Consider the following 27,954-nt stretch of genomic DNA (forward strand, 5'->3'; position numbering starts at 1 on the left):
CTCTATGACAATCCTACAAAACATTCTAGGCCTACTTATCTTCTGGTATTACTTTTGAGGGGCTTTTTTATTTTGGTTAAATCTTACGTAATATTCAATAAAATAATAGGCCTATGATAGTTTTTTTTATGTATAGATTCATGGATAGATCAATCGATGTTGAGATGTTAATAAAATATTAGACGATGAGACAATTACGCTACTGTAAATTTCTTACGACAGATCTATCTAACACTTGGTTTTTTGGTTTGTTATTTAATGTTAATAGAACAATCCCTTTTAAAAAGCAGAACTTTTTAAGATATTCTTCCTTTTTGTTTCCCTTGTCAAATATTTCTTTATCGCATATAAAACGAACACTGCAAATAAAAAAGTTTACTGTAAAGGACGGCTACACTTGCCTTGTAACAACCTGTCTTAATTGTAAAAATAATAGAAAAACGGATGGTAAAATCTTCATCAACAAAGTAACAGGTATGTAAGTCAGCCAACTTGCTGAATTCTATAGGATGCTTAAGTTACCTACCATTTAAAAAAAGGGAGGGCTGCACTTTAGTTTAACTATCGATATATTGATTATTTCATTTGATTGTTCAATCCATTAATTTATCGACTTTACTTTGTTATTTTTTTATTGTTTACTTAAGTTTCTTTTTTGTTATTGTTTATAAGTCATTAAAGTATTTAAAAAAATGTTATGGAAATGAAACTGTTCTAAATTAACCTAACATAACTAACCAAAGCTGCTGCAACATTTCAAAATTCTGTTCGATATTCCCCACATGCTGTTTCTGGCTGCACTTTACTTTAGGTCCTACACTCATTTGAATTAAAATATCGATCGATATATCGATTGATCGATTGTTTCATTCGATATATCATTTGGTTAGTTAGGTAAGGTTAACCTAACCTAACTAACCAAATGATATATCGAATGATCGATATTTTCATTCGAATGAGTGTAGGACCTAAAGTAAAGTGCAGCCCTGTTTCTGTTATCAAATGGAATTTTGAAATGGTACAGAATGTTTGGTTGGTTATGTTAGTTTTGTGTAGAGCAGTTTCATTTTTTAATCCATATAGGGCCTGTAGTCCGAAGTCGATTGTAATTATAGTGTAATTACTGAATGACCAATAAATCTATTCTATTCTATTCTTTAAGTTACCTAATTGTTTTTGCCTAAACAAGATCCGTTGTCAATAGATTGTAATTTAAATGCGTTTGAAGATATTAAAACAGAAGGAATATGGATCAGATATTTAGGCCTACAATCAAACAAAATAATCGATAAATCGGTAGTTTAATCGAGAATTTTAATCGAGTGACTGTGGGCCGTAAACTTAAGTGCAACCAAATAAGGTTTGACCTACCAATGTAAGAAACATGAACATACCTATTTTGTTTTACATTTGTCTCAGTCTGATATTAAATTAAAAACTAAACTCAATTTATGTTTTTAAGGCTACTTTTTCTGCAGTGAATGCAATGCTAGTGGATCATGGGATTCTCTAGAAAAGGCACTAAAGAAAGATGCTGATTCATTGCCAAAAGATAAACCAATGATCGCTCCCTCTCGATGGACAACAATATGTGAAAAATCTGAGGACTTGAAGTTACTCTCACATATTGATTTAGAGGAAATTGTACAAAAGTTCCAGCTGAAGGTAAACAACTTTTAACTAGTAGTACGCTTATTCTGCGTGAAACGGGATGAGTGAACATGAGCGCAATAATGAAAGAGTCCACCCAAACCTAGCATACTTACCGGTGTCACTGGTGAACACAAAAATGTTATTTGTATCGGCAAATCAACCCATGAGTCGGGGCAAATAATGGTGAGTCGGTGGCTCAGTCGGTAGCGTCACGTGGACTTCGGGCCCAAGGCAGCGATGTCGTGGGTTCGGATCCTGGTCACAGCCACTAAATTTCAGTTCACCTTTGTCCTGTACCGGCTCACCCCTTGCTTTGCTGTAAACGATCCACGCACGGGCGCTTAGTCTATGTGGACGGGCAAATGCAAGGTTAAAAGAGGCTGCCAGTGCCAACCTCTTAAAAAAACTAAATCTCAGTCAACAAAAATCCTAACTTCTTGTACATTAATTAACCAAAGTCATTGGTAATATACGTAATGTATTTCCTGTTTCCCTCTCTTCTCATAGCATTTTATTATTGCAGATACAACAATCTAACTGTCAACGAGTTCCCATCACAAAGAGTTAATCACAAAGAGTTCCCACACTCTGCACTGTTCACCTTGACTACTTCCTTCACCACTTCCTACGTCGTGGACCTGTTTCCCTCTCTGCTCATAGCATTTTAGTATTGCAGATACATTAATCTAACTGTCACAAAGGGTTCCCACACTCCGGACTCCTCGCCTCGACTACTCCCTTCACCACTTCCTACGTCGTGGACCTGTTTCCCTCCCTTCCCATAGCATTTTTATAATTGCAGACACTGTACATTATTCTAATTATCACTAAGGGTTTCTACACTCCGGAATGCTCGCCTCGACTACTTCCTTCACCACTTCCTTCGTCGTAGACCTGTTTCCCTCCCTTCCTATAGCATTTTAGAATTTCAAATAGATTAATTTAACTTTCACAAAGGATTCCCACCCTCCGGACTGTTCACCTTGACTACATCCTTCACCGCTTCCTACGTCGTGGACCTGTTTCCCTCCCTTCCTATACCATTTTAAAATGTTAAATAGATTAATTTAACTTTCACAAAGGGTTCCTACACTCCGGACTACTCACCTTGACTACATCCTTCACTGCTTCCTACGTCGTGGACCTGTTTCCCTCCCTTCCTATAGCATTTTAGTATTGCAGGTATATTAATCTAACTGTCACAAAGGGTTTCTACACTCCGGACTGCTCGCCTCGACTACTTCCATCACCGCTTCCTACGTCGTGGACCTTTTTCCCTCCCTTCCCATAGCATTTTAATATTGCAGTTACACTAATCTAACTGTCACAAAGGGTTTCTACACTCCAGAATGCTCCCCTCGACTACTTCCATTACCACTTCCTACGTCGTGGACCTGTTTCCCTCCCTTCCTATAGCATTTTAGTACTGCAGGTATATTAATCCAACTGTCACAAAGAGTGTCTACTCTCCGGACTGCTCGCCTTGACTACTTCCATCACCGCTTCCTACGTCGTGGACCTGTTTCCTTCCCTTCCTATAGCATTTCAGTATTGCACGTATCTTGATCTAACTGCCACAAAGGGTTTCTACAATCCGGACTGCTCGCCTTGACTACTTCCTTCACCACTTCCTAAGTGTTGTGGACCTATTTCCCTCCCTTCCCATAGCATTTTTAGAATTGCAGATACATTATTCTAATTGTCATAAAGGCTTCCCACACTCCGGACTGCTCACATTGACTACTTCCTTCACCACTTCCTACATCGTGGACCTATTTCTTTCCCTTAAGTATTACCGATACGTTAATTTAACAGTCATAAAGGGTTTCCGTACTCCTTTCTTTTCACTGCTCACCTTTCCGCTTCCTCTACGTCGGGGACCTGTTTCCCACCCCCCTTCGCATAGCATTTTAATATAAAAATATACCAACATCTTTGAAAATTTAATATTCAATGCCAACATTAAATTGAATAATGTAAAAAGCTGCTTTGTTCTAAATACATACATACCTATATACTTTTAATTTAAAGGTGAATTTTAATACTGAACATAAACGGTATATAACTGCCGACTAATATTGTTAAGTTAAATTTATTATTCTGAAAGTTGTGAAATTTAATTAGCTTAAATAACATTATTCTGAAAGCTGTGAAATTATAATGATATATATTCATAGACACCAAACTGTTTACTCCATGAATGAAAGAGGAGTAAAAGTCGTTCTCTCTGTCTTAAGTAGACAACAAACTTGTTGGTCGCAAAACGTAAACAAATAAAAAGAAGAAGAAGGTAGCTCCTAATGTTATTCTTATGGGACAAATTTAAAAATGTTTTTTAAGTATTTTATAATTACTACTGAGCGGAATCGTCTAGAATTTTAATGGTGTCTTTACACTGGTGTCATAACTATTTGTGCAAAATTTGAACGCTATAATTGCAACGGTTCTTGAGTTTTAGGTGCGAACACACTCACGGACTCACAGACAACTTTTCTCCAACTCTGCTATACACGATACATAGATTCGTTCACTTCGTTCACTCATCTATTAGGCCTAGCTATTTATTCATAGCAAGCTGAATATTATTATGACATCACTTACGCTCCTTTTACACCATACAGTTTCCGCTGTTTGGTTGAAAACAGTACAACGTTACGTTGTGTCTTTGTTTCTTTCACATTACACGGTTTTTGAGTGTGGGGTGAGATAAATGTGATTACAACATCACAATAAAAATAAACAGCGACCAATTGTCAGGTCAGTAAAAAATAATAAACATTGCTACAGCTGATCTATTTGCACTCAGCTGGTGGGCTCCTGTTTGATTAAAAGCTGTGCAGTATGAAAGCTTGCATTTAACTAACCTATATGTGCAACTGATGCACGGCTACGTTGCAACAATCATCCGGTTCAGTGGCAGTGGACGGCTACAAGAACGCACGGTTTTTTGCCGTAGCCATAACCGTGTAGTATGAAATCTCTCATACTCTTCTTTCCACTACTAAAATAAATTACCTGTACAACCGTGCGTTGAAAACCTTATAGTGTGAAATGAGCATTACCATGTACGGTATGGTAGGCGGCTACATTATGTTATCATTGATGAAATATGTCGTGGTCATGTGCGGTGTAGGTATATTTTTTTAGGATAATCAAAGACATTTGTAGCCTACTTTTGTTTAGATAGGTTTATATCAAAAGTTGTTATAAGTTAATGTAAAAATAAGTAAGTTAGCATGTTGTTGATGCTTGATTTAACACTAACTATTAATTATTATTCTATAGCATAAGTGTTTATATTTTAACACATTGATAAACGTATAAGATTGCCAAATAACATATCGTTGAGATACTATAAAAAGCCTTGGTAAAATTATTATCTCCTTTGTGGATTATTGGGATTTATTATAATTACAAAAGTAAAAATTCAAGAGATATTAAAAATACCATTTTATTACATTTTTGCAATGGGTTTTTGGTTGTGAAGTACATTAGACCCCCTCTTAACCGACCTCGTATTAACCGATACTCGGATTATCCGCCTTTGATCGTAAAATAATGCAGTTTGCTTTAACCGACCTTGCTTTGAGAGCAGCTCGGTTTAACCGCCGCTTTCTAGGAATCTCGGCATTTCCGCTCCCACGCTGGGCGATGAGAACTGAACCATACGCTTATCTCCACAGGATATGACTAACAATAAGTTATCTTGTGAAGATCACAAAAAATATAGCATAGCCTATTGTCAGTTTGTCATCTTCGTTCGTAGGTATATCTGTATTTGACTTATCTGCGCGGCAAACTTATAACATCATAAAGTGCGTCACGATTTTGAGAACTGATTATCTTATCGCCGGAGTAAACAAACAACGCAACTTGTAGGGATGGGGGGTTAACCAATCCAAGGTCAAGATAGTTTTTGTGCCTCGAGACTCCAGTGAGAGGCTATAAATAAACGTCCTGTCTTGTAACAAAATGGTCGCTTGTATCTAATGTCAACAAAAGGTTCTGTACTGTATTACAATGTATTTGGAAAGCATCAATTAATACATTGCAGTACTAAATTTATTAAAATAGGAATTTTATTGACTCTTGCCTAGTATTATAATATATTCCACTGAAAGTAGGCCTATTTGACTTAACCGTGTTTTGCGTTTATTTGTGACTTTTCTACCAATATGAATAAAGGGTATCAGCATTCTGACACATACTTTCTCCCATAAGTTTGTCAACAACCTTTATCATGTGTAAGCGGTGAGAGTAAATATACGGAAATGGGATTTGTACAATTTTCTTCTGAATTAAAAGGACTATAACATACTAAATTTTTATCAAAATCGTTTGAGCCAATTTAGGGAGAATCTTATTTTCCGTTATTTTATGGGGTTTTTATGGGAAAATAATATAATTTACAATAACTTTTGAACCATACTTTTTACAGAAATGGGATTTGTACCATTTTGTTTAGAATATAAAGGACTAAAACATACTAAATTTTTATCAAAATCCTTCGAGCCATTTTTGGGAAAATCCTTTTTTTCCATTATTTTATGGGCTTTTATGGGAAAATCCCCATTAAAAATCAAAATTTATAAAAAATGAAAAATAACTATCAAAATTGTAAGGACCATGACATAGTATGTTAAATCAAAACCGGATTTTTGTCTAAAACCCAACTTTTTGTTATTTTATGGGGGTTTTATGGGAAAATAACATAATTTACCATAACTTTTGAACCGTAATTTTTACAGAAATGGGATTTGTACCATTTTGTTAAGAATTTAAAGGGCTATAAGATACTAAATTTTTATCAAAATCGTTCGGGCCATTTTTGAGAAAATCCTATTTTTCCGGTTTTTTATGGGTTTTTATGGGAAAATCCCCATTAAAAATCAAAATTTCAAAAAAATGAAAAAAACGCCTGGAGATACCATGGATTAGAACCTACATACCAAATTTCATCAAAATCGGACCACAGGTGTAGTCTCTAGCTCTGTACACATCCAGACACACAGACACACACACGGACACACACACACACAGACATCACTTCGAAAACCACTTTTTTGGGTCCAGGGGGACCCAAAACGAATATATCCACTCAAAACTCAAACTCGAAAATTTTGACGAAAACAATACTTTCTCCATATACTGTGGTATAGGGGGAGAAAGTAAAAAGGAGATAAGAGTAGTTTATTTTATAAATAATGCTAGTATGACTTCAAAATAATGATTATACTAGTGGAACCCCGTCGAAATCGACGGTTAATCTTGAGGTTTTATGTAAATTCAGCTAACTGCGTTGGATAGAGTGAAGTCATTAAAATCTTAGTTATGTGAAGGGAGGATAAGCAATAATAAGTATGACGATTGTGTTCCCTAAAAAACGTGATTGATGAATTCGTTTAACACAATATTTCCTACCTTTCTTTTTATCGGCTTTAGGTTGCCCAAAAGGTTTTTTAGGAGTCTTATAGGCTAATTGTTTGTTTATGAGTTTGTTTCATACCAAAGCCACATTCACTATATGGGAGAATGAGTTCATATAATTATTAGTCTATCATGTTACGGAAAGAGTCAATATTTATTACTAACCACTAATTCCATCTGCTTTAGGAAAATCATTCAGATTGTATCCGGATTTATAAGTAAATCTTCATCTTTTTTTTTATAAAAATATCTGATTCTCCAGAAAGCAGTAACATTCTTACTTCGATCTCAGAAATTTTAAATCCTTCTCTTGCCACATCGACCCATGTATTTAATCATCCTGTTCTTACTTGATAATTCATTAACTTATGGGGTAGTTTTGCCTTGGCCATATAGATCACATAAAGCTGTGCATGTATTTCGTGGATTGGAATGCATCAATCCACGAATCCATAATTGTAGGAAATTTTATCACAAATCTTGAACATTTGCGGAACCAAATCCATAACCTAGTCCAGCATTGGTAACAAATTATGCAAATGCGATGAGATGTGATGACACTGTTGTGTTTCCGAATGTTTTGTATGTAGTGAGGTTTAGATGCGTTGTTCAACCTAGCTACATGTGTACATCAAAGTCAAAACTGTGTACACATTTTTTTTTAAATACCTGAATTGACATTAGTTCACCTACTTTACCAAAACCATAGACTCCGTAGTTAGTCTATTCCAAAACTTGAACACAGCTCTCATCCTCAACACACTCATCTATGACACAATTTTCAACCCGATTATCAAAAACTGTTATACCAATAAATGAATCTCAGGTGTTCTTTCTTGAATTTAAAAATAAATGGTGATTGAAAGTAGGAAAAAAAGGCAAGTGTCAACCTTACAATATGTATAAGCTAACCCGATAAGGAATAGTTATATGTTCCTTTGAAATTGATAAGTCACACTTAATTCATAATTTAAAATTTTCTAAGAGCAATAAAGCATAGATTTTTGAACAAATTATTTCAAATGTATCATAAATTCATCATTTTGTTGAAACTATAAAAAACTTGCCAAGCAGTGGAGAATCCATTTAAAATCATAAATAATAATGTAAACAGTATTTTGACAGTTTCAGTAGACCTTTGAATACAATTTTAATATTAACAGCTGGTTCATTAAAAGTAGTGTAAAATTATCCGTATGGTCGGAATGTAAACAAAATTGCAGAGTGAACTTTAAAGGCCTCTGGGGCAGAGCCCCAAGGAAATTTACAACGTTTCTCTTTTGAGGTATCACCTACAGACCAATACATTTCTTTAGACACCCCTACCAAGTTTCTACGCCCAGCCGTTCTCTCAAATTAGCTGTGACAAAAACCTCTTTTTCCTCCATAAGAATAACATGGGATGGGAATTTAAAGGCCACTGGGGCAGAGCCCCAAGGGAATTCTCCATGTTTTTCTTTTGATGGCTCATCTACAGACCAAGACCTTTCTTTAGACACCTCTACCGAGTTTCTACGCCCAGCCGTTCTCTCAAAATAGCTGTCACAAAGAAAAACAGTTTCAAATTAATATATAGATAATTCCAAATGAATAGCACTACATCATGTTATGATTTTAGGGATTGCCTGTTTTATCCGACCTTTTGCGTTATCCGACCTAGGTCCGGTCCCATTAGGGTCGGTTAAGAGGGGGTCTACTGTAAGTAGCTTCCTAGTCCTACTATTCTCTACCCCTTTTAGTGCCAATGTTCCATATGTTCCATGAACAAAACTGTAACTTGAACTGTACACTGTGAGGTGACAAACCCAAAACCATAGCATTCAGATTACAAGCATGATTAGACTTAGTTGTAAAATTGAATGGTGTCTCAATGTAAGATTGGTGTAGGGCCTACTAACCTACTTAAAACCCAGTATTGAAGATTAACGGGGTTTATCCTATGTTATTTACTAGGTCTATTGTGCACATAGGATATTAACAACATAGGAGTGTTAACACAGCAGAGTTGGTGAAAGAAACTCCCTCAAAATAAACCGTTGAATTAAAAACCACCTTAAATATACTGGGGCGGCTCAAATGAAAGTTAAGATTACCGGTATTTTACATAGTCTAGTTGAGCAAATATTTTACTTTACTATTTAAATGTAGGAGAAGGGTGGTTGTATAAATTATTGTTTTGGGTAAATCCAGGAATGTGGCATTTCAATTAGAGAGTCGGCCATGACTGGGGACACCAGTTAAGTAGTTTTTTTTACTAAATCTTAACGTGCGGCGCTAAACTCCGGAAGCGCCCCCTTGAGAGTAATACTAAAACTGTACCTTAGGTTTATGGTTTAAAAAATATGAAAAGAATTGAAAGTAAAAAAAAAAACAAGTTACACATGGTTTGATGGACTACTCCACACTTCTTTAAGTGTAAATAAATGTCCAATTATCAGGAAATCTGTCTGGCTGCAACACCAGTTCGTATGATTTTAATAAAGCATAACAAAATGTAATATTTTTCCAGGGTGTTTCTCATGAACATCTTCTTGCGTTGGATCCACTTGTGAATAAAAGCAGATCTCACATGTACATTCCGTTGAAGAACTGCGGACACATTGTAGGTGTGAAGGAGCTGACACAAGATGGGTATGAGACTACAATTCCCAACATGGAGTGTAAAGGCCTTTTGATCGTGGAAGGCCAGAGAAACTCGCAGAAGAAGGAAGCCATCTTAGTACATAGTGTAAAAGACATGCTAGCTCTCACTGGTTGCAAGATTAAGTCTGATATTATTTGTCTTCCTCATGGTAAGATGGTGGTTTCGTTATTAAAAGTTTATTGTGGTAAGTTTGAGGCTAAATACTAGTCTTAAGCTGGGTAACACCTTCGAAAAATTATAGACCTACTGTAGTGAATCTCACAATAGCAAACATATTTATGGAAAGCCTACCTATGTATAACAGCAAGTCGAGTGTAAAAGTGATTTAGCTAAAATAATAACGGAAGCGAGAATCATTTCAATTTGTAACTCAGTAAGCTTTACTATAGAAGCTTTAGAAGTATTTGAATTATATCTGAGATTAAAAAAAAATCACACCCTCTCAATAGGTCTGAAGGTAATGGTGTCTCCAATTGAAATTACAGTTTAAAAGCTGTACTGTATTGTCTTTGACAAATTTTCAAAGTTTTAGTTAGGTATGTTTATTCTTCATTCGTGGTTTCAACTTGAAACCTGCTAATAACAATTGTATTCAACAATGAGTATTTATAATATAGTTAAATTGTCTGAATTGTAGGAATAACAAGTCTACCTCAAGAAATTCTACCAGTATTAGAGAAGTATAATAAAATTATTCTCTGGTTTGACAATGAAGAGGGCCATTGGGAATCAGCAAAGCAATTTTCGAAAAAGCTGAACGAAGAAAGGTGTTATTTTGTCAGGTGCGTTAATGTTATTTAAAGTTACTAGATTTACAAAATTTTACCATCTTTGTCCATCTTTTTCACTTGTTTGGAACCTATCGCATGTCTTTTGTTTTGGCCAAATTTATTCATTGTCATTCGTTGTTAATCTAAGATTTAATACTTTTCTTTCAGGGTCAATCCATCTGAAGTGATCCAATGAAGGTTGCTTGACCATTTTGTATTTTCATAATTTTTTTATATGTTATTACCCTTATAATTATGACCTCAAAACAGTTTTTAAAATATTTTTATCTAGTTCCGTTTAGAAGTTGCGGCCATTTTTGTCAGGCCGCGCACGGCGTTTTTGGGCTTTGCAGACATCAGCGATAAACTAAATATCTTTTTCCAGAATAGAGCTAGAACAATGAGACTTGTACCATTATTTTCAGTAAAGTCCCTCTATATATAAGGTCCTTTAAACATTTTCTCTAAAACAATCACTAATGCCTTAAAATATTCATCTTATTTTGAAAATACTTTTCAACAAAGTGCTCTTTTTAAAGCCTAGTTTTACAAAGAAGGAATAAAGTACCATAGCTAATGATTTTTATCCTGTAAGATATGGTAAAATACTTGCATATGTCAGAATATTAAGTCTGAATTCAGTCTCCTTAACTTTTTATAAGCTACTAAAGATTTAAATTTTCCAATTTTTCAAAAAGTTTTAAGTGCAATATTTCTGGTGGGGCAAACTATAAAAATCCAATTTTTACATAAGTGATGTGCCTATATAGTAGGAACATACAGCAAAAATTTCAATGTTGGTATTTGATCCTAAGCCGAGATATACAATTTTGAATTTAAAGGAAATTTCAACTTTTGCGCCAGCTTAATCACCAGATTTAAGTGGTATAGAAAATCTATATACACAATATAGTAACAATGCAACAGTAAACTTGTTACATAATTAAAAGCTAGAATATGTACAGGAAAAAAGATCAAGGACCAAAGTGGTTAGTAATGGAAATAAAATATAAAAACAAAAGCGTTTGGTTCCATCTTAAGGATTTACAGTCAACGGTTCTATGTAACTTAAATGGACTGGATTTACTTAGCGTTCAAGAAGACTCATCCAGAGTGTCATTGTCATAGCCTACATATGATACATTACAAAAACTTTGGCAGATCAAAATGTTGTGAACTGCTGCCTAAGTGGTGCATTTTGGCTGGACCCTCAGGTACACATTCTGTGGTTGTGCTTGTGTACCACCAATATGTAAATTTTATGATTGATGGTGCCACTACAAAGAGTAACTGGAGACTGGAGTTAATAGTATGTGACACTAATTAGTATGACTGAATGGTTATGGGCTTTTTATTACTGTGATCATTTCTACTCGGTCTGTTGTAACTCACTGCTTAAACGCGATACTATCTGGTTGATCCTTCTATGAATCCATCAACATTTCAAGTAGAGTTCCTGTTCCTGGACACAGTTTCCCACCATACAACCTTACCTACCCATAAGTGTCAAATGCTATTAACTCCAGTTACTGTTTGTAGTTAACATTAGGTTGGCACCATCATAATTTATTTTACATATTGGTGGTACACACATACACACAGAATGTGTACCTGAGGGTCCAGCCAAAATGCACCACTTAGGCAGCAGCTCACAACATTTTGATCTGCCAAAGTTTTTGTAATTTATCATATGTAGGCTATGACACTGACACTCTGGATGAGTCTTCTTGAACGCTAAGTAAATCCAGTCCATTTAAGTTACATAGAACCGTTGACTGTAAATCCTTAAGATAGAACCGAACGCTTTTGTTTTTATATTTTATTTCCATTTATAACCACTTTGGTTCTTGATAATTTTTTCTGGACATATTCTAGCTTTTAATTATGTAACAAGTTTACTGTTGCATTGTTACTATATTGTGTATATAGATTTTCTATACCACTTAAATCTGGTGATTAAGCTGGCGCAAAAGTTGAAATTTCCTTTAAATTCAAAATTGTATAACTCGGCTTAGGATCAAATACCAACATTGAAATTTTTGCTGTATGTTCCTACTATATAGGCACATCACTTATGTAAAAATTGGATTTTTATAGTTTGCCCCACCAGAAATATTGTACTTCAAACTTTTGAAAAATTGGAAAATTTAAATTTTAGTAGCTTATAAAAAGTTAAGGAGATTGAATTCAGACTTAATATTCTGACATATGCAAGTATTTTACCATATCTTACAGGATAAAAATCATTAGCTATGGTACTTTATTCCATGGTGGAAGTAAATAAGGTGTGCTACTGCGCATCGTAGCCGGCTGCAGGCGGTGCGGGGAGGGGTATCGTGACGTCACCTTGGGGGCAAACTTGCCTCGCGACCATATCGAGCAGTGACGCTGCTCTAATAAAATTGTAATTTTTAATAGTAAGAACGGATAAAAATTCCTGAAACTTTGCATAGTCATGGACTATTAACATAGGATGCTTATGATTTAAATTTTATTAATTTATTTGAAATAAAAACCATTCAACCACCAATCAAACTTCAAACTTTTTCATACGAACACAAAAAAGTTAGTCGGCTACCAAATCACGTATTATTTGGTCAGGTTTATCAGACCTGCGGGAAAGTTTTAGGGAAAGGTTCTAATTTAACTGTAGTATCGGTTGGATTTCGATAAAAGAATTACTTTTTTAGCTACGAAGAATTATATCAAGCGGCAACGGAGCGCGCGCTCAGCCGATGCCACCGTTTATTGGATAACAAGGCCACGCATTATTATCCAAAACACTGTAGCTACATGTTATAAGGATATACTTTGTATTCTACATTTTAAATGAAATATGCAATATTAACATGTGACAGATATAATAAGTTTTACATTAAAATGCGTTGCAACATCTTCGGTTTTATACAAATTAACTCTCTTTGATAACAGTGCCATAAAATTTGTAGGATCGGAAACGAATAACATTTCCTTAACCAAAAGCATATTTTATTACATTTTGCAATCTTATAAAAGTATTTGAGACCTGAAAGTAAATATCTAAAAAATTAAACATTTCATCACCTCTGGATTTTTCTAAACTTTTTTAAGTTTCTTTAGAAATTTTATTTTTTTGCCACTAGCAAAATTGCATTGTCTTAGCCTCCTGTTGATTTGTTTGATTTTGATATTTGTTTGACATTTTTGTAGAAAGATGCGTGCCCTATGGAAAACTGACATCTACTGCAACTCGCGGTGAACACCGAAACGAAAAAAACAAACAACACGTGATCATCCCCCGCACACACCCCCGCTTCCGAGCCAAAGTTGCGACATAGATAACAACCCCAGTGAAATAGGATCCTAGCTGTCAAATTAAACTGGAATATACAATTTTTTTATCATGGTATTACATGAGTGAAACAATTTTACATTTTAACCTGATTATAAATAGGTACAATGTTTAATCACCAACTTATTCTTTAACAGAGTACATTTTATTTTATATACTACGTTAAATACATTCCTTTGCGTTAAAGATCATTTATTATTTATCTATATACTTATCTATATTTATATTATATTTATCTATATAGTGCCATATACTCAATTTTCGCTATCGAAAGTTTGATCCTAGACATCATGAGTGATGACTCATGTCTGGATGTAGATTATCTTGGTAAACTAAAACTAACTGAAGGTGACCTTATCAGAAAAAGATCATATGTTGCATATGTCTTAAATAATAGATTGTCTATTGAAAAGGATGCTTTACTGACAATTATGAAGGAAGTAAAACCTGATTTAAAAGTAGAATCCTTACACAAGCAGATTATATTTCTAGAGAAAGAAATTAAGAAATTGAAAAGTAGTCAATCTAATACGGTAAATGCTAACAAAAAACCCACTGTAAGTATTCCCACTCATTTACCTTTACAGAGTAGAAGTCGTCAAAATCCACCAGACAATAGACCTAAACTCCTGATTGTGGCCGATAGCCATGGAAGGCACATTGTTTCCCACCTAAATAGTACATGGCCAGATAGCGGTTATAACATTAGCTGCATTTTTAAACCAAATGCCACAATTTCTGATGTGGTCAAGGATGTGAAAGGACTAACAAAGTCGTTCACTAAATCTGATACGTTGGTAGTTCTTGGTGGGTCAAATGAAGAGATAGGTCAGGCAGAAAAAAATTTACAGAGTGTTGTTGAAAATGTTTTACAGGATACTTCTCATACAAACATTATTGTCTCCGGATTACCATACAGGCACCATAACCCAGCTCTAAATAACCGGATATGCTATCTCAATATGGACTTAAAAAAAACTGTACAAAAATTCAGCCACGCATCTTTTTTGCCATTAAATGATTTGCCACGTAACCTGTATACCAGGCATGGCCTCCACTTCAATAGATTTGGAAAGAAACAAATTTCAATTATGATCAAGAGTCTTTTCGATCCAACAACAGTTAAGAATTTCCCTAACTCGACACCTATTAAACAGGGCCACATCAATATTGTCGAAAGCAGTATGTGGGACATGTTTGATCAATTCATAAGTGATCCTAAGGTGGCATTTGCACACACCATATCAGCAGACCTCCACCATAGCAGAAATATGTCAGCAGGTGTAGCTGTTGCTTTCAGAAGAAAATTTGGTAGACCTAAGAAGTCTGATTACATTGACTCTAAACTGACCATGCAATCAGTACAAAATGGAGCAACAATCTTCAGCCTGGTAACGAAGGAAGATTATAATGGGAAACCTACAGTAGAAGATTATAATGAAGCATTTGAACAGCTGAGTAAAACTTTTAAAAAGGAAAACCTAAATCATCTCATCTGCTCTGTAATGGGGTGTGTGCGAGACCGAGTGGACATTGAACACTTTGCAAACAATATTTTTCAATTCCAAAAATATACAAATGCAAATATCAGTATTGTATCCTACAATCAGCCAAAAGCACAGAGAAAACTATGAAATGGTCTTTCCCACTCTCAATTTTTAATGAAGCTGCAAACAATTATTTCCTCCAAGTGGGCAGATGATACTGCTAAAACATATTCAAGACAGCAGGAGAGCTTCAACACCAAAGGTGCAACTGTTATTGATCATCTGCAAACAGAAGTGGACAAAACCATCTCAGACCAACAGCAAATTTCTACCCAATCACCTCAAAGAAAAGCTGATATATCCAATTTGATGACAGACCAGAATCATTCAGGGAGTGGCGGCGTATCTTCGCAGACTTGTCTAGAGGAGGGATCTGCCCAGCCCAGTCAAGAGCAGCAGCCTGTGCATGTGTCTAGTGATGGGGGGTCGATTCTCTCTGGGGTAAATAGTGCAGTGATTGGTGATGCCCCGCAGTTGCTTTCTTCCGAATGTAATGCCCTACCAACCTCCGAAACCCAAATTCCTGCTTCCATAGATAACCCTAGTGTATTAAACAATAGTATGCATCCTTTTTTGGAGAAAACTTGCAAGAATGTAGTACCGGTAGTAATTTAAATTGTTACAATTCAAGCAGCACTCAAAACTTTTTAATTCTTCACCAAAATGTCCAAAATTTATCAACTCGTATTGGAATATTAGAAGTAAACCTTGATGAAATTAAACCAGATGTTATTATATTGACAGAAATAAATATGCGTGAAACAGATTTATCATTTTTCAATATTAAAAACTACAAAATAGCATCTTCCTGGACTAGAACTACAACCACTGGAGGAGGGGTATTAATCCTCACAAATTCGTCACTTAATATTAAAGAGGTTGCACTAAAAGGAATACAAAATATAACATCAGAGAAGGAGTTTGAGTGCTGTTTGGTTGAAGTAATAGTTGAAAGCATGTCTTTTGTACTGATGGGTGTATATAGGACTCCAGAATATAAATACAATGATCCTTTTTTATCCAAACTAGAAACTACACTAGATATATTGACTAAGAAATATGAAAACATCATTATAGCTGGAGATGTAAACATAGATATTTTAAATCATAACTCATTGTATTATAGATTTTTGAGCATTTTGAGAATGTATAATATGTCATATAAAGTAAATTTTCCTACTAGGGTTACACTGAAAACTAGATCAGCAATAGACAATATTATCACTAATATAGATCATGTGCAATTAATTGTAACCGGAATCATTACTCATGTGTCTGATCACGATGCACAACTTCTTGAAATTGTGGATTTAAAAAGTAAGAATAAAAAGAAAACAAAGAAAAGGCACAGAAAATTTACAGAGAATAACTTAAAAACCTTTCTCAGTGATTTAGGCAATGAGACTTGGTATGATGTTTACCAGTCATCTGTAGATAAAAAGTATGATGCATTTTTTTCTATTTTTAGTTACATTTTTATGTTAATTTTCCCAAAGTTTTAAGTGCAGATAGTGGATATAGTAAATGTAAATGGAATTCAAAGGAGTTATTTAAAAAAAAGAGTGAGATAAATGAACTGGAAAAGCTAGGTAGGATAAGACAAAATTTTGACACATATCAAAAGATAAAGGTTAAGAAAAAGGAACTAAAAGAATCAATACACCAAGCCAAACAAACATTTTATAATGAGAAAATAAAACACTCTTCTAATAAAACTAAGGCAACGTGGAACATAATTAAAAGTGAAATAAAGCTTAACTCAAAAAGTGATTTTACCAGCAACATACCGATATGTATAGAGCAAAATGGTAAACTCCTTAAGCATCCAGTAGCTGTCAGTAACAACTTAAATAATTTCTTTGTATCAGCTGTGGAAAAGCTTGTATTGCCACACATTTCTCCTTCACTTACACAAAAAACAGATATCCAGAAAAATATTTTACCTACAGATAAGTCATTTAAGTTTCACACAATAACGGAAGAACACCTCACTAAAGTGGTCCTTTCCTTTGAAAACAAGTACTCTGCAGGTTTTGATGAAATTCCAATCATCATAGTTAAAAAATCAATACACATTATCCAGAAACCACTAACACATATCATAAACTCTTCTCTTATTTCAGGAATCTTTCCTTCAAAATTAAAATTGGCTAAAGTAATTCCCATTTTTAAAAAAGGTAATAAAACTGATCCCTCCTGTTACCGCCCTATCTCTCTCTTACCTGTTTTTTCAAAAATTTTTGAACGCATTGTTTACATTCAGGTCTATAAATATCTGGAAAATAATCAACTATTTGATAAAGAACAACATGGCTTTCGGCAGGGCAAATCAACAATAACAGCTGGTATTGAATTCATAGAAACTATAATAAATGCTGTTGACAGAGGATAAAATGTTGTAGGAATCTTTTTGGATCTTAGTAGGGCATTTGACAGCGTGTCACATAGTATATTGTTGACTTCACTAAAAGAAATGGGTATCTATGGAAAAGAGCTTGCATGGTTTACATAATATCTAGAAAACAGAAACCAATTTGTTGAACTGGATTATGTTGTGGAGCATGCAAACACAAAGTACGTTGAAAAATGTAGATCTCAGCATCAGACGCTGAAATATGGGGTGCCGCAGGGATCGATCCTGGGGCCTCTACTTTTTCTCTGCTATATTAGAGGTATGCCAGGAGCGATTCCTGGTAACGGCGGGTCTATGTGTCTGTTTGCTGATGATTGTAATGTGCTTATTCCCGGAAGATCAAAACAACAGATTGAAACGTTTTCTCAGGAGAGTCTTTTATCCATAAAAGAATTCCTTGACCGAAAAAATCTGCTTATTAACACAGAAAAATCCAATTTTATATCATTTTCCACTAAACAACGTAGACAAAATTTTGAACCAAACATTTGCATAAAATCAGAAAGAATAAACCAAGTAAAGCAAACAAAATTTCTTGGTCTAATTATCGATAAACATCTATCTTGGGAGGGCCATGTGAACTATGTGGTTAAAAAGGTATCTTCCGGTATCCATGCGCTGCGACAGATGTTCAGAGTATGCAGTTTAGACACTTTAAGAGTTGTTTATTTCTCATTAATATATTCACATATTTCATATGGAATTGTTCTATACGGGGCAACAACAAAAACTAATTTAGATAAAGTACTAATTAAACAGAAAAAAGCTATCAGGGTGATGAAAAATCTTAAAAAGAAAGAGCCAGTCAAGAGCATCTTTCGTGAATTACAAATATTAACAGTTTATAGTCTTTATATTTATGAAACAATAATTTATGCAAAACAGATCCAACTATCATCCAGCTCAACAGAACAATTAGTATATAACACCAGATTAAAAATTAACCTACCTCGGCATAATCTCGAATTTTACACTAAAAAGACATCTTACATAGGGCTAAAATTTCTCCAGTCTATACCAGCTCACATCCGAAAAGAAACAAAATTTAATAAATTCAAGAAGCTCTTAAAGGAATATTTTTTAAGAACTCCCTGCTACTCAGTAACAGAATTCTTTAGTATTAGTAAAAAACAGTTAGGCCTAACTTAATTTGAATTCCAAATACTGTTATCCTTAAAGTCATGGTTTTGTTAAAAGTTCAAGTAAAGTAATTTTTGTACTCTTTTTATGTATTTAATTAGCAGTAAGCAATTTTGAATTTAGCTTATGACTCTATTCAAGTTCATGTAATGTGAAACTATAATGAATAAAGAATGTTTTGATTTGATTTGATTTGATTTAAACCACTATTTGCAAACTTTGGTTTTAACTAATCAACAACGATTTGCAATACTTTAAATGCAATTTGTCAACGTTAACCCTTTTCACAGAGGAGACAATATTATATATTCTCTGCGAACTACGAAATAACCCATATTCAAACAGGGAAAAACACACTGAAGTCAACAGAACAACAATTTTTCACATAAAAATATAAATACAGGAATAAAAATATCACTGATACTATATTCATGAAACTACATTATTTGTTGGATGGCAATGTGTGAGTGTGATTAATGCAGTACTTGGCAACTGACTTGACTCGCAGCACGCGCTCCGATCACGCGCTCATATAACTTAGCATATCTCAGGAAATAACGCCTCTAACGGTATATAGTTTGAAGGAAAGTTAAATTTGGATCTTTATCTAAAACTTTCCCGCTGGTCAAATGCTTCTAACCAAATAGTACGTGATTTGGTAGCCGACTAACTTTTACATGTTTAGTTTTAAGAAAGGCCAAGTATAAAGAGTCATTACACGCTTAAATTTTTAACAATTACAAACTATTTTTTCACAACACGCATCGTCCACTTATAATTGATGTCCATGCCAAGTTTCATAATTTTTCCTCAATTCTAACTGTTCAAAATGTTGATGTTAATAGAGCAGTGTCACGCTGAGCTATATACGCGCGCGAAGCGGTTTGCCCCCAAGGTGACGTCACGTCGCGATGCGCAGAACGGTCTCAAACTCGTCCGGCTGAGTAGCACACCTTATTTACTTCCACCATGACTTTATTCCTTCTTTGTAAAACTAGGCTTTAAAAAGAGCACTTTGTTGAAAAGTATTTTCAAAATAAGATGAATATTTTAAGGCATTAGTGATTGTTTTAGAGAAAATGTTTAAAGGACCTTATATATAGAGGGGACTTTACTGAAAATAATGGTACAAGTCTCATTGTTCTAGCTCTATTCTGTAAAAAGATATTTAATTTATCGCTGATGCCTGCAAAGCCCAAAAACGCCGTGCGCGGCCTGGCAAAAATGGCCGCAACTTCTAAACGGAACTAGATAAAAATATTTTAAAAACTTTTTTGAGGTCATAATTATAAGGGTAATAACATATAAAAAAATTATGAAAATACAAAATGGTCGAGCAACCAAGTATTTTTATATTGGATCACTTCAGATGGATTGACTCTTCAATGAAATGGCGACCATACAAAATAGGTATTTTGAGCGAAGTATGAATGGAGATGAGTGTAGGATGAAAGTCGCGATCTTGTATTGTTAGTGACTAAGGCCGACATATTTCTTAGACACAGCTGTTAATTAATATCCCATATAGCTAATGGCAACTAAGGGACCTACAGTTTATAGTGGAATCTGAACTACATTTTTGCCTTGGTATTAACGAATTGGTCTAATTATCATGATAGTCGTAGTGCTCACTAGTGGGGACGTTAATAAACATCCAGTAATATTCTTTTAAAATGTCTTTCTTTGTCGTTGATGTAAACAGCGCAGAATTGTTGTAACATTGGTTGTCTTTGATGCTTGCATAGCCGATACCTCCAGCCAAGTTTTTCTGTGTATCAACTTGGCTTCTTCACATTTAGCTTGAAAGTATTTCATTTTCCAGGCTGCATTATTTAGTGGTATGACCATTTAGCAGAGATGACAGGCAACAACATTTGGTTTTCGACCATCCCTGCAGCTGGGACAATTTATGATTTATCTGAGCTGCTTTTCAAAAAACCACGTTTGATACAGCTAGCCTTCCAATTAATCAAGATGACCTACCCATTGCCTTTTATGGCAAAGTTTGTAGGCTTAACAAAAATTAACAACAGTTTACCCTAGGAGTTTCTCTCATTTGTCCACTAATCACTGGAGTTGTCTCTTGTTTCAGACCTTCCGAGGACCAGCCGGCTCCGCACAAGGCGCATCAGCTGGGCCGTAGTCTGAGGGAGATCGTACAGCGAGCCACGCCGATATCTCACCAGTCAATCACACACTTCGCCCACCTCAGAGAGGACGTTTTGGCTCACTTGCAGAACATTGAAAAAGTAACTACAGTAGACTCCCTCTTATCCGGACTCCTCGGGACCGAGGCCAGTCCGGATAACGGTTTTTCCGGTTAAGCCGACGTCCCCAAAAACTCGTTAAAATGGACCGTTTACGGTGATATTCGACTTAAATTTAGGAGAGCATTGTATTCAGACATGTAATCACTGGTCTCAAATGTTTCCCTCGAGAACAGTCGTTACAGTACCACCCACTTCCTGCTGATCTAGTCCGGTTAAACCAATGTGCTGATTGAAATTGTCCAGTTAAAGAGATGTCATTTCCGTACCTTATTCCGTCTTCAGTCTTAACTTAGTCAATGCTGGATGACTAGTTTCGGGAACAAAGTCCCATTATCAAATCCTTATTTAAAACATCAATTGAATATGGTCAAATATCCGACGTAAGTCTTCATCAATGTATACATGTAGGTTGACGACACATAAAGTTCACACATTTTACATAAATATAGTTACAAAAACAATTACGATAGGCCGGCCACATTGAGTACGGGACAAACCGACGCAGGTTACACGGCGGACACGACCACAGGCGGTCAGGTTTTGGTCGTGTCCGCCGTGTAACCTGCGTCGGTTTGTCCCGTACTCAATGTGGCCGGCCTATCGTAATTGTTTTTGTAACTATATTTATGTAAAATGTGTGAACTTTATGTGTCGTCAACCTACATGTATACATTGATGAAGACTTACGTCGGATATTTGACCATATTCAATTGATGTTTTAAATAAGGATTTGATAATGGGACTTTGTTCCCGAAACTAGTCATCCAGCATTGACTAAGTTAAGACTGAAGACGGAATAAGGTACGTAACCTATTATATTATATTCAATTATCAGTCTTGGTGGCAAAGATGTTTAAAAAATGTCATTTCCCTCGAGTGTAGTCCGGTTAAACCGATGTCCGGTTAAGAGGTGTCCGGATAAGAGGGAGTCTACTGTATAGCACTTCTTTATTTACTTGATAAGGCCTACAGTTCCAAAGAGAACCTAAGATATATTATCGAATGAAATTTTCCTTCAATATATATATGTATTGATTATAAAATATATATTTATGGGATTTAGTCTGCATTCCATTAGCATTCAGTTTTACTCTACAAATCATTCGTGGCATAAAAACAACAAGATTATTTCTTGTGTACACCCACCATTATGTTAAATTAAATTGAATTAAAAAATAACAACAATATTTTCACATAAAAGTACTATGAATATAAGTAAAAAATATTATGCTAGGTTTTTCTCCTTCTTAAAATAAAATAATAGATAAGCAAACACACTGAAAATATAATGGCCTAAAATTAGAACTTGTAGGCCTGCTTATTAGACCCCAACACCCTAGATATATCTTTCTTCTTCTTCCTAACTTTCAAGGCTAAAAACGCTGCTGTCAATGACTGTGAAATATTGTATCTAGTCAATTATTGTGAATAAAAGGATTTTTTTACTTTAATTTAAGAGTCTTTGTGGCTATATTCCAAAAGCCCTAACAGTTTTATATTCCAGGCTGCTGGGGTGAAGTGGGTTCGATTCCCCGCTTTGAACAATATCCTGAAAGGACATCGAAGAGGGGAGATGACTATTCTAACAGGACCTTCGGGCGCAGGAAAGACAACGTTTATGAGTGAATATTCCCTTGATTTGGCTATGCAAGGGGTAAGCCGAGTTTTCTCTTGTGTTCTTGATTAAGAAGACATGCAGATTGACAAGATAAATGAGTGCAAACCTTACAAATTTAGTTGTTTCCATTACTAAAACTTGAGGGTTGCAAGTTCAAACTCCATTAAATGAAGTATTTTTATTTTTGTATAGGCTTTGGGATTATTGCTAATATTTTCCATAATTTTATGATCCCTTGTGCTTACTTTCAACTTTCAGACTGTAAATTTAAAATTGAAAAACGCAAAATTATTATTTTTTTTAGTCAATTATTTTACAGTTACAATACATTCTGATTGTATTTAATCGTCTTGCAGGTGACCACGCTGTGGGGAAGTTTTGAGATAAGGAACGAACGTCTCGCAAGAACAATGCTTCAACAGATGTGCCAATTCCCGCTTCACTTACATCTGGACAGGTTCAATCACTGGGCAGACCTGTTCCAGCAGTTGCCTATCTACTTTATGACCTTCTACGGCCAGCAACCTCTCAAAGTTGTCATGGAGGTAACTACAAATCCAGTGGCGGATTATGACCTTATGACCCCAACGGCCACTGCACATGTAAACTTGCCCCCCTCCCGCCCCCACCATGGGCGTCAAGACTTTTAACTGGGGTTACAATCTCTAACCTGGGGGTGAATTTTTTATGAAAATTTGAAATTTTAAGAAACTGGTTTTAAATTTGTTAGTTTTTTTATGCTTTTTCAAATTATTTTTACAACAGTTTTATTTTTACTTTTCTGCCTGCGGCCCCCTGAGGCCTGCAGCCCCTAGGCAGTTGACTATCTTGCCTAATGGGTAATCCACCACTGTACAAATCAAATTTATAAATTTATAAATTTTACGAGTTGAGCACTCATTTTTAAAGATGATGTGTTTTTGTGGGCAATGGAGTGCAGGGAAGTGATTTTCCGCTCGTCCAGTGACAGTCCGCTCCGCTTCTAGGAAAATAGTACCATTAAATTGTCTAAGACAAGAGGATGGGGAACAAATCCCCCAATTCCGGCGCTAGGAAAATCCAACTTAACTTATCTTTATGAATAAAAAAGAAAAAAAATTATGTTGGAAAAAAATCAAAGTCTAGAAATGAAGCACTAGAATAGAAATCTCTTTGGTCTGATATAATTTTGTTGTACCGGGTGCGGCAAAAGTCAGTATACCGCTGCAGGCCGGTGAGCGTCATTGTTTATCTCTCGCGCTATTATTATCTCAGTGTTATTACTTATCTAATCTGACGTCTAGTCGACAACAAAATCTGTAAGTCAGTGTTGAAAAGGTGCTACAAGTGTATAGACAATGATGGTGGTCACTTTGAGCAGCTTCTCTAACAGGTACATTAAAATTATACTTTTATAGTTATGTTTAATGCTAGCTACAGTTTAACTGCTTTTTCGGTATACTGACTTTTGCCGCACCCTGTACTGTATTGGTAATGTTGGTCAAACTACACCAATTGATAAAAGAGCCATTATTTTAAAGTTAATTTCTCTTTTCTCTTCTAAAGTAAAATGGCGGCCAGCATTTGAATTGAAATATTCACTGACAAACTCTACGTTTTCTCACAGGCAGTTGAGCATGCAGCTTACGTACATGATATTGCGCATGTGATCATAGACAACGTGCAGTTCATGATGGGACTTTCCGATGGGGACAACAGCCTAGATAGGTTCTACAGACAAGACTCGATAATCGCTGCATTTAGAAACTTCGCCTCAACAGCCAATTGTCATGTTACTCTAGTCATACACCCACGCAAGGTAATGCAACTTTACAGAAATTTTAACAGTTTAACAAATGTCAAGAGATAAAACAGGAAAGATGTTTTGGTGTGTTTCTTCTGGAGTCTCAAAAATGAAGCTTAATGGGGTGGGTAGCCAATCTAAATTAAAAAAAAAATTGGATTGAGATTCCCTTGGTTTCTTATTAGTAGGGAAGCCCTAGTTGCCACTACCTTTAATTTCATACTGCAGTAGGAATAGAGGTGTCGTTACGTTAGAAGGGCGTTACGAGTACAAAATTCAATATGAATATAAACAGACAGAGGAAGACGATATGACCACCTTGTCTGCCAGTGTAGACTTTACTTTAGCCATGTCACGTTTGCTTATGTCAACGTCATTTAGTCTACTTTGTGTTTCATGTCAAAGTATGTCTGTTCAATGATTCTGTGTCTTGCGTTGTGTGTGTGTAATTTATTGAACTGCTGACAACCTTCGAATGACGTGACTACTTAACACCTTGTAGGCCTGATGATGGTTAAAATTAAGAGCCGAAACTATTTGCCACTGCAGCAACCAAAAATTTACTATATGCGGGTATCATAAACAATTTTTAATACAGTAATTCGGCTAAACCAATATTTGAAAACAATATTTCTTTGAAGAAATGTTAAAAACATAAGTTTAAAAAATTAAAAACCTTGGATTTTTATGAATTTATTCCCTTTAATGAACTTTTTAACCCTTCGCGGACGGGTGACGGATATATCCGCCCAAGTCTTTGGCGATAAAGGACGAGTGATGGATATATCCGCCCAAGTCTTTGGCGATAAAGGACAGGTGACGGATATATCTGCTTATGGTTTTTGATGTTCCGGATGGGAAGCCTTCTCTTCAGACGGACTGGCAGGTGCTTGAGCAGTAACCAGATGTTTCGCGGTACCAAGGCGCCACTTTCCTGCTCTCTCCATGGCTGCGCTCTCCCCCGCACTCCCCCCTCTCTCGCGCCCCAACCCCTCTTCTGCGTCACCCCCCCCCTCTCTCGCGCACCTACCAGTATTCCTAGGCTCCTCTCTCGACGTTTCGCGCTCAACATTATGCTGTCTTTATTTATTGTTTACATATTGTTCTTTATTTATTGCCTAACGTTGTCATGGTCATATCTTCAAATACGGGTGGCGGATATATCAGCTGCATTTCTACTCATTTGCGGACGGGTAGCGGATATATCTGCATAATTAAAAACGAGTAAAAAATTATTTTGACAGTATGAAGTGTATAATTGTGTTTATTTTATCTATACTTGTATAACAAAACACAAATAAGGAAAATTAATTTTTATTTTTTCCTCTAATTTTTTCCCGTCCTATGTCACGATTTAGCCCAACTGGGAAGAGTTAAGGTTTAGTAAACCAAATGACATAAAAATATTTGTTCATTAGGAGAGAGACGCAGACATGTTGAATATGAATTCTGTGTTCGGTGGAGTGAAAGCCACCCAAGAGGCTGACAATGTTCTCATAATACAGCAGAAGACGCTTCAGAACTTGAAATTGAAGAAGTTTTTACAGGTAAACCTAGCATAATATATTCAATTTATTTTGAGAGCTTGATATTTTTTAACCCTCCGAGTGCTAAGCATCGCAAAAGCAACACACAACATACCCGGTGGTGTTATGCGTCACTTTTTCGGCTTATAAACATCGTTTAGGGTGAAGGCTCTGGGGCTGACTGAATTTGATTGTATTGGAATGAGATTGGTATTGTTGTTTTCGGCAGATTCTAAGCTTTCTCCTGATGTGTATTTCTAGACGCATTCCATCTTAGTTCCGATCATATTGTAGTAGACAGATGACGTGCATATTTGTTAACATCTTGGTTAACCTCACATCGATGACTAATGTGTTTTATTACGTTTATCGTTGATTTTAGTGATACAAATAAAAAGTGTAATTTATGTGTAAATTATTAAATGTGCGAAATCTGTTTTTCACACAAACCTTATTTATTTGGAAATTTACTTCCTTATATGATTATATTTTTTAAATGCTCATAATATTTAGAACAAAGTGGCTATTTTAAAATATTTGTAGACCTAAAATTATAAAAATTTATTGAGCGCAAACCTAAATTTTTTTAATTTATTTTATAATTTTTGAAAAAATGTTAACCAAAAGATTGTTGACATTTTTTTATGTTTTATATATTACATTGAAGCCCATAATTTTCAAAAATATATATATATATATAAAACAGTATGCTTTAGAGTGTTTTTTTAAGTTTCTAAGATACATTTAAAAAAAAAAAACCCCTGCAATTAGGAAATAAATGGGCCAACATTAAAACCTTTACTAAGCTTTACATATTTGTCCTGGACTCTTGGAGGGTTAAAACTAAAAGGGTTGGCGCAGCCTCTTTCAACCCTTCATTTACCCGTCCCAAAAAGATAAAGATGTCAAAGACCTTAGCTTCCCAGTGGCAGCAATAAAATAGTTCAACAGCCTACCAGGAGACATCAGAAACGTTTAAAACATCAGTACATCTTGAAAATATACCAATTTGCGTTAAAATATTTAGATAATATGCCTCTTAAACATGCTTGCTATTTCAGTTCAAAAAATTTAGATTGTTATTGACATGGTCTATCTGGGACCCTGGTCAATGAAAAAGCATCCAAAGGATAGTAAGATTGTATAACTCTTTACCAACATCAAAACAAAGTCTATGTATTTTTACTGCCTATCAACAATAATGTATAACATTTTGTTTTAGATTGCCAAAAACCGATATTGCGGGGATCTTGGGGTGATGCCATTAGATTTTGATAAGGACAGTCTCAGTTTTTCTGTGAAAAAAGGACAAAAGAAAGAAACCAGCGACAACAATGATGACAGATGATTGTCATCTATTTGAAATGTGAAACTATGGCCAAGCGTTTAAACCAAAAAGTGAGTCTTTACTAACTTGTAAATATTGTAAAGTGTAGGTACCTAAATTATATTTTCTGTAAACTACGTTTTAACTTTTCAATTTCTTGAAACCTTTCTTGATTCTGGTCAGTTACAAACCTAGGTACTCATTAAACCTAATGTTATTGAAATAGATTTATTTGAAAATCAAATCAGGCAAATGGAAATCCGCTTAATCTGCACGGCAGGAGTATGTTAGTAAATACTAGCCGCTATACCCCTGCCTTGCAAGGGGTCAAGATGCAGAATTTTGGTTCCTTGAAAATAATGGCAAGCAGCTTAATTTTAAAATAATTGAAGCAGCTGTGTAGCCAAACACCACTAAATTTACCACAATGTATAAAACAATATGCCATTATCAAGTTTATTAAAAATAAGAATACATTTATTTCTAACACCAAAGCATGACACAC

At 35.2% G+C, this 27,954-nt stretch overlaps 1 protein-coding gene across 1 annotated transcript; it reads left to right on the forward strand.

Annotated features, from left to right (window-relative positions):
* The first annotated feature begins 127 nt into the window (after positions 1-127).
* LOC128995418 (mitochondrial DNA helicase-like) lies at positions 128-27,586 on the forward strand. The gene is made up of 10 exons (XM_054420428.1): positions 128-474; positions 1,463-1,665; positions 9,590-9,872; positions 10,362-10,506; positions 21,018-21,174; positions 22,700-22,849; positions 23,170-23,358; positions 24,420-24,611; positions 26,015-26,143; positions 27,345-27,586. The coding sequence occupies exons 1-10, from the start codon at positions 186-188 to the stop codon at positions 27,468-27,470; spliced, it is 1,863 nt and encodes a 620-aa protein (XP_054276403.1). The 5' UTR covers positions 128-185; the 3' UTR covers positions 27,471-27,586.
* Positions 27,587-27,954: the final 368 nt, after the last annotated feature.

Source organism: Macrosteles quadrilineatus, unplaced genomic scaffold (genome assembly GCF_028750875.1).
Source record: "Macrosteles quadrilineatus isolate MER2022 unplaced genomic scaffold, UCM_ALF_1.0 Scaffold_5__1_contigs__length_97177068, whole genome shotgun sequence".
Classification (NCBI taxonomy): Eukaryota; Metazoa; Arthropoda; class Insecta; order Hemiptera; family Cicadellidae; genus Macrosteles; species Macrosteles quadrilineatus.

What these genes read in the sequence shown, in the direction of transcription:
- LOC128995418 (XM_054420428.1), top strand. Translation starts at nt 186, where the DNA reads ATGAGACAATTACGCTACTGTAAATTTCTTACGACAGATCTATCTAAC. An exon ending in CTTCATCAACAAAGTAACAG is followed by an intron (nt 475 to 1,462) that starts GTATGTAAGTCA and finishes TATGTTTTTAAG; the next exon opens with GCTACTTTTTCTGCAGTGAA. An exon ending in ACTTGCAGAACATTGAAAAA is followed by an intron (nt 21,175 to 22,699) that starts GTAACTACAGTA and finishes TTTATATTCCAG; the next exon opens with GCTGCTGGGGTGAAGTGGGT.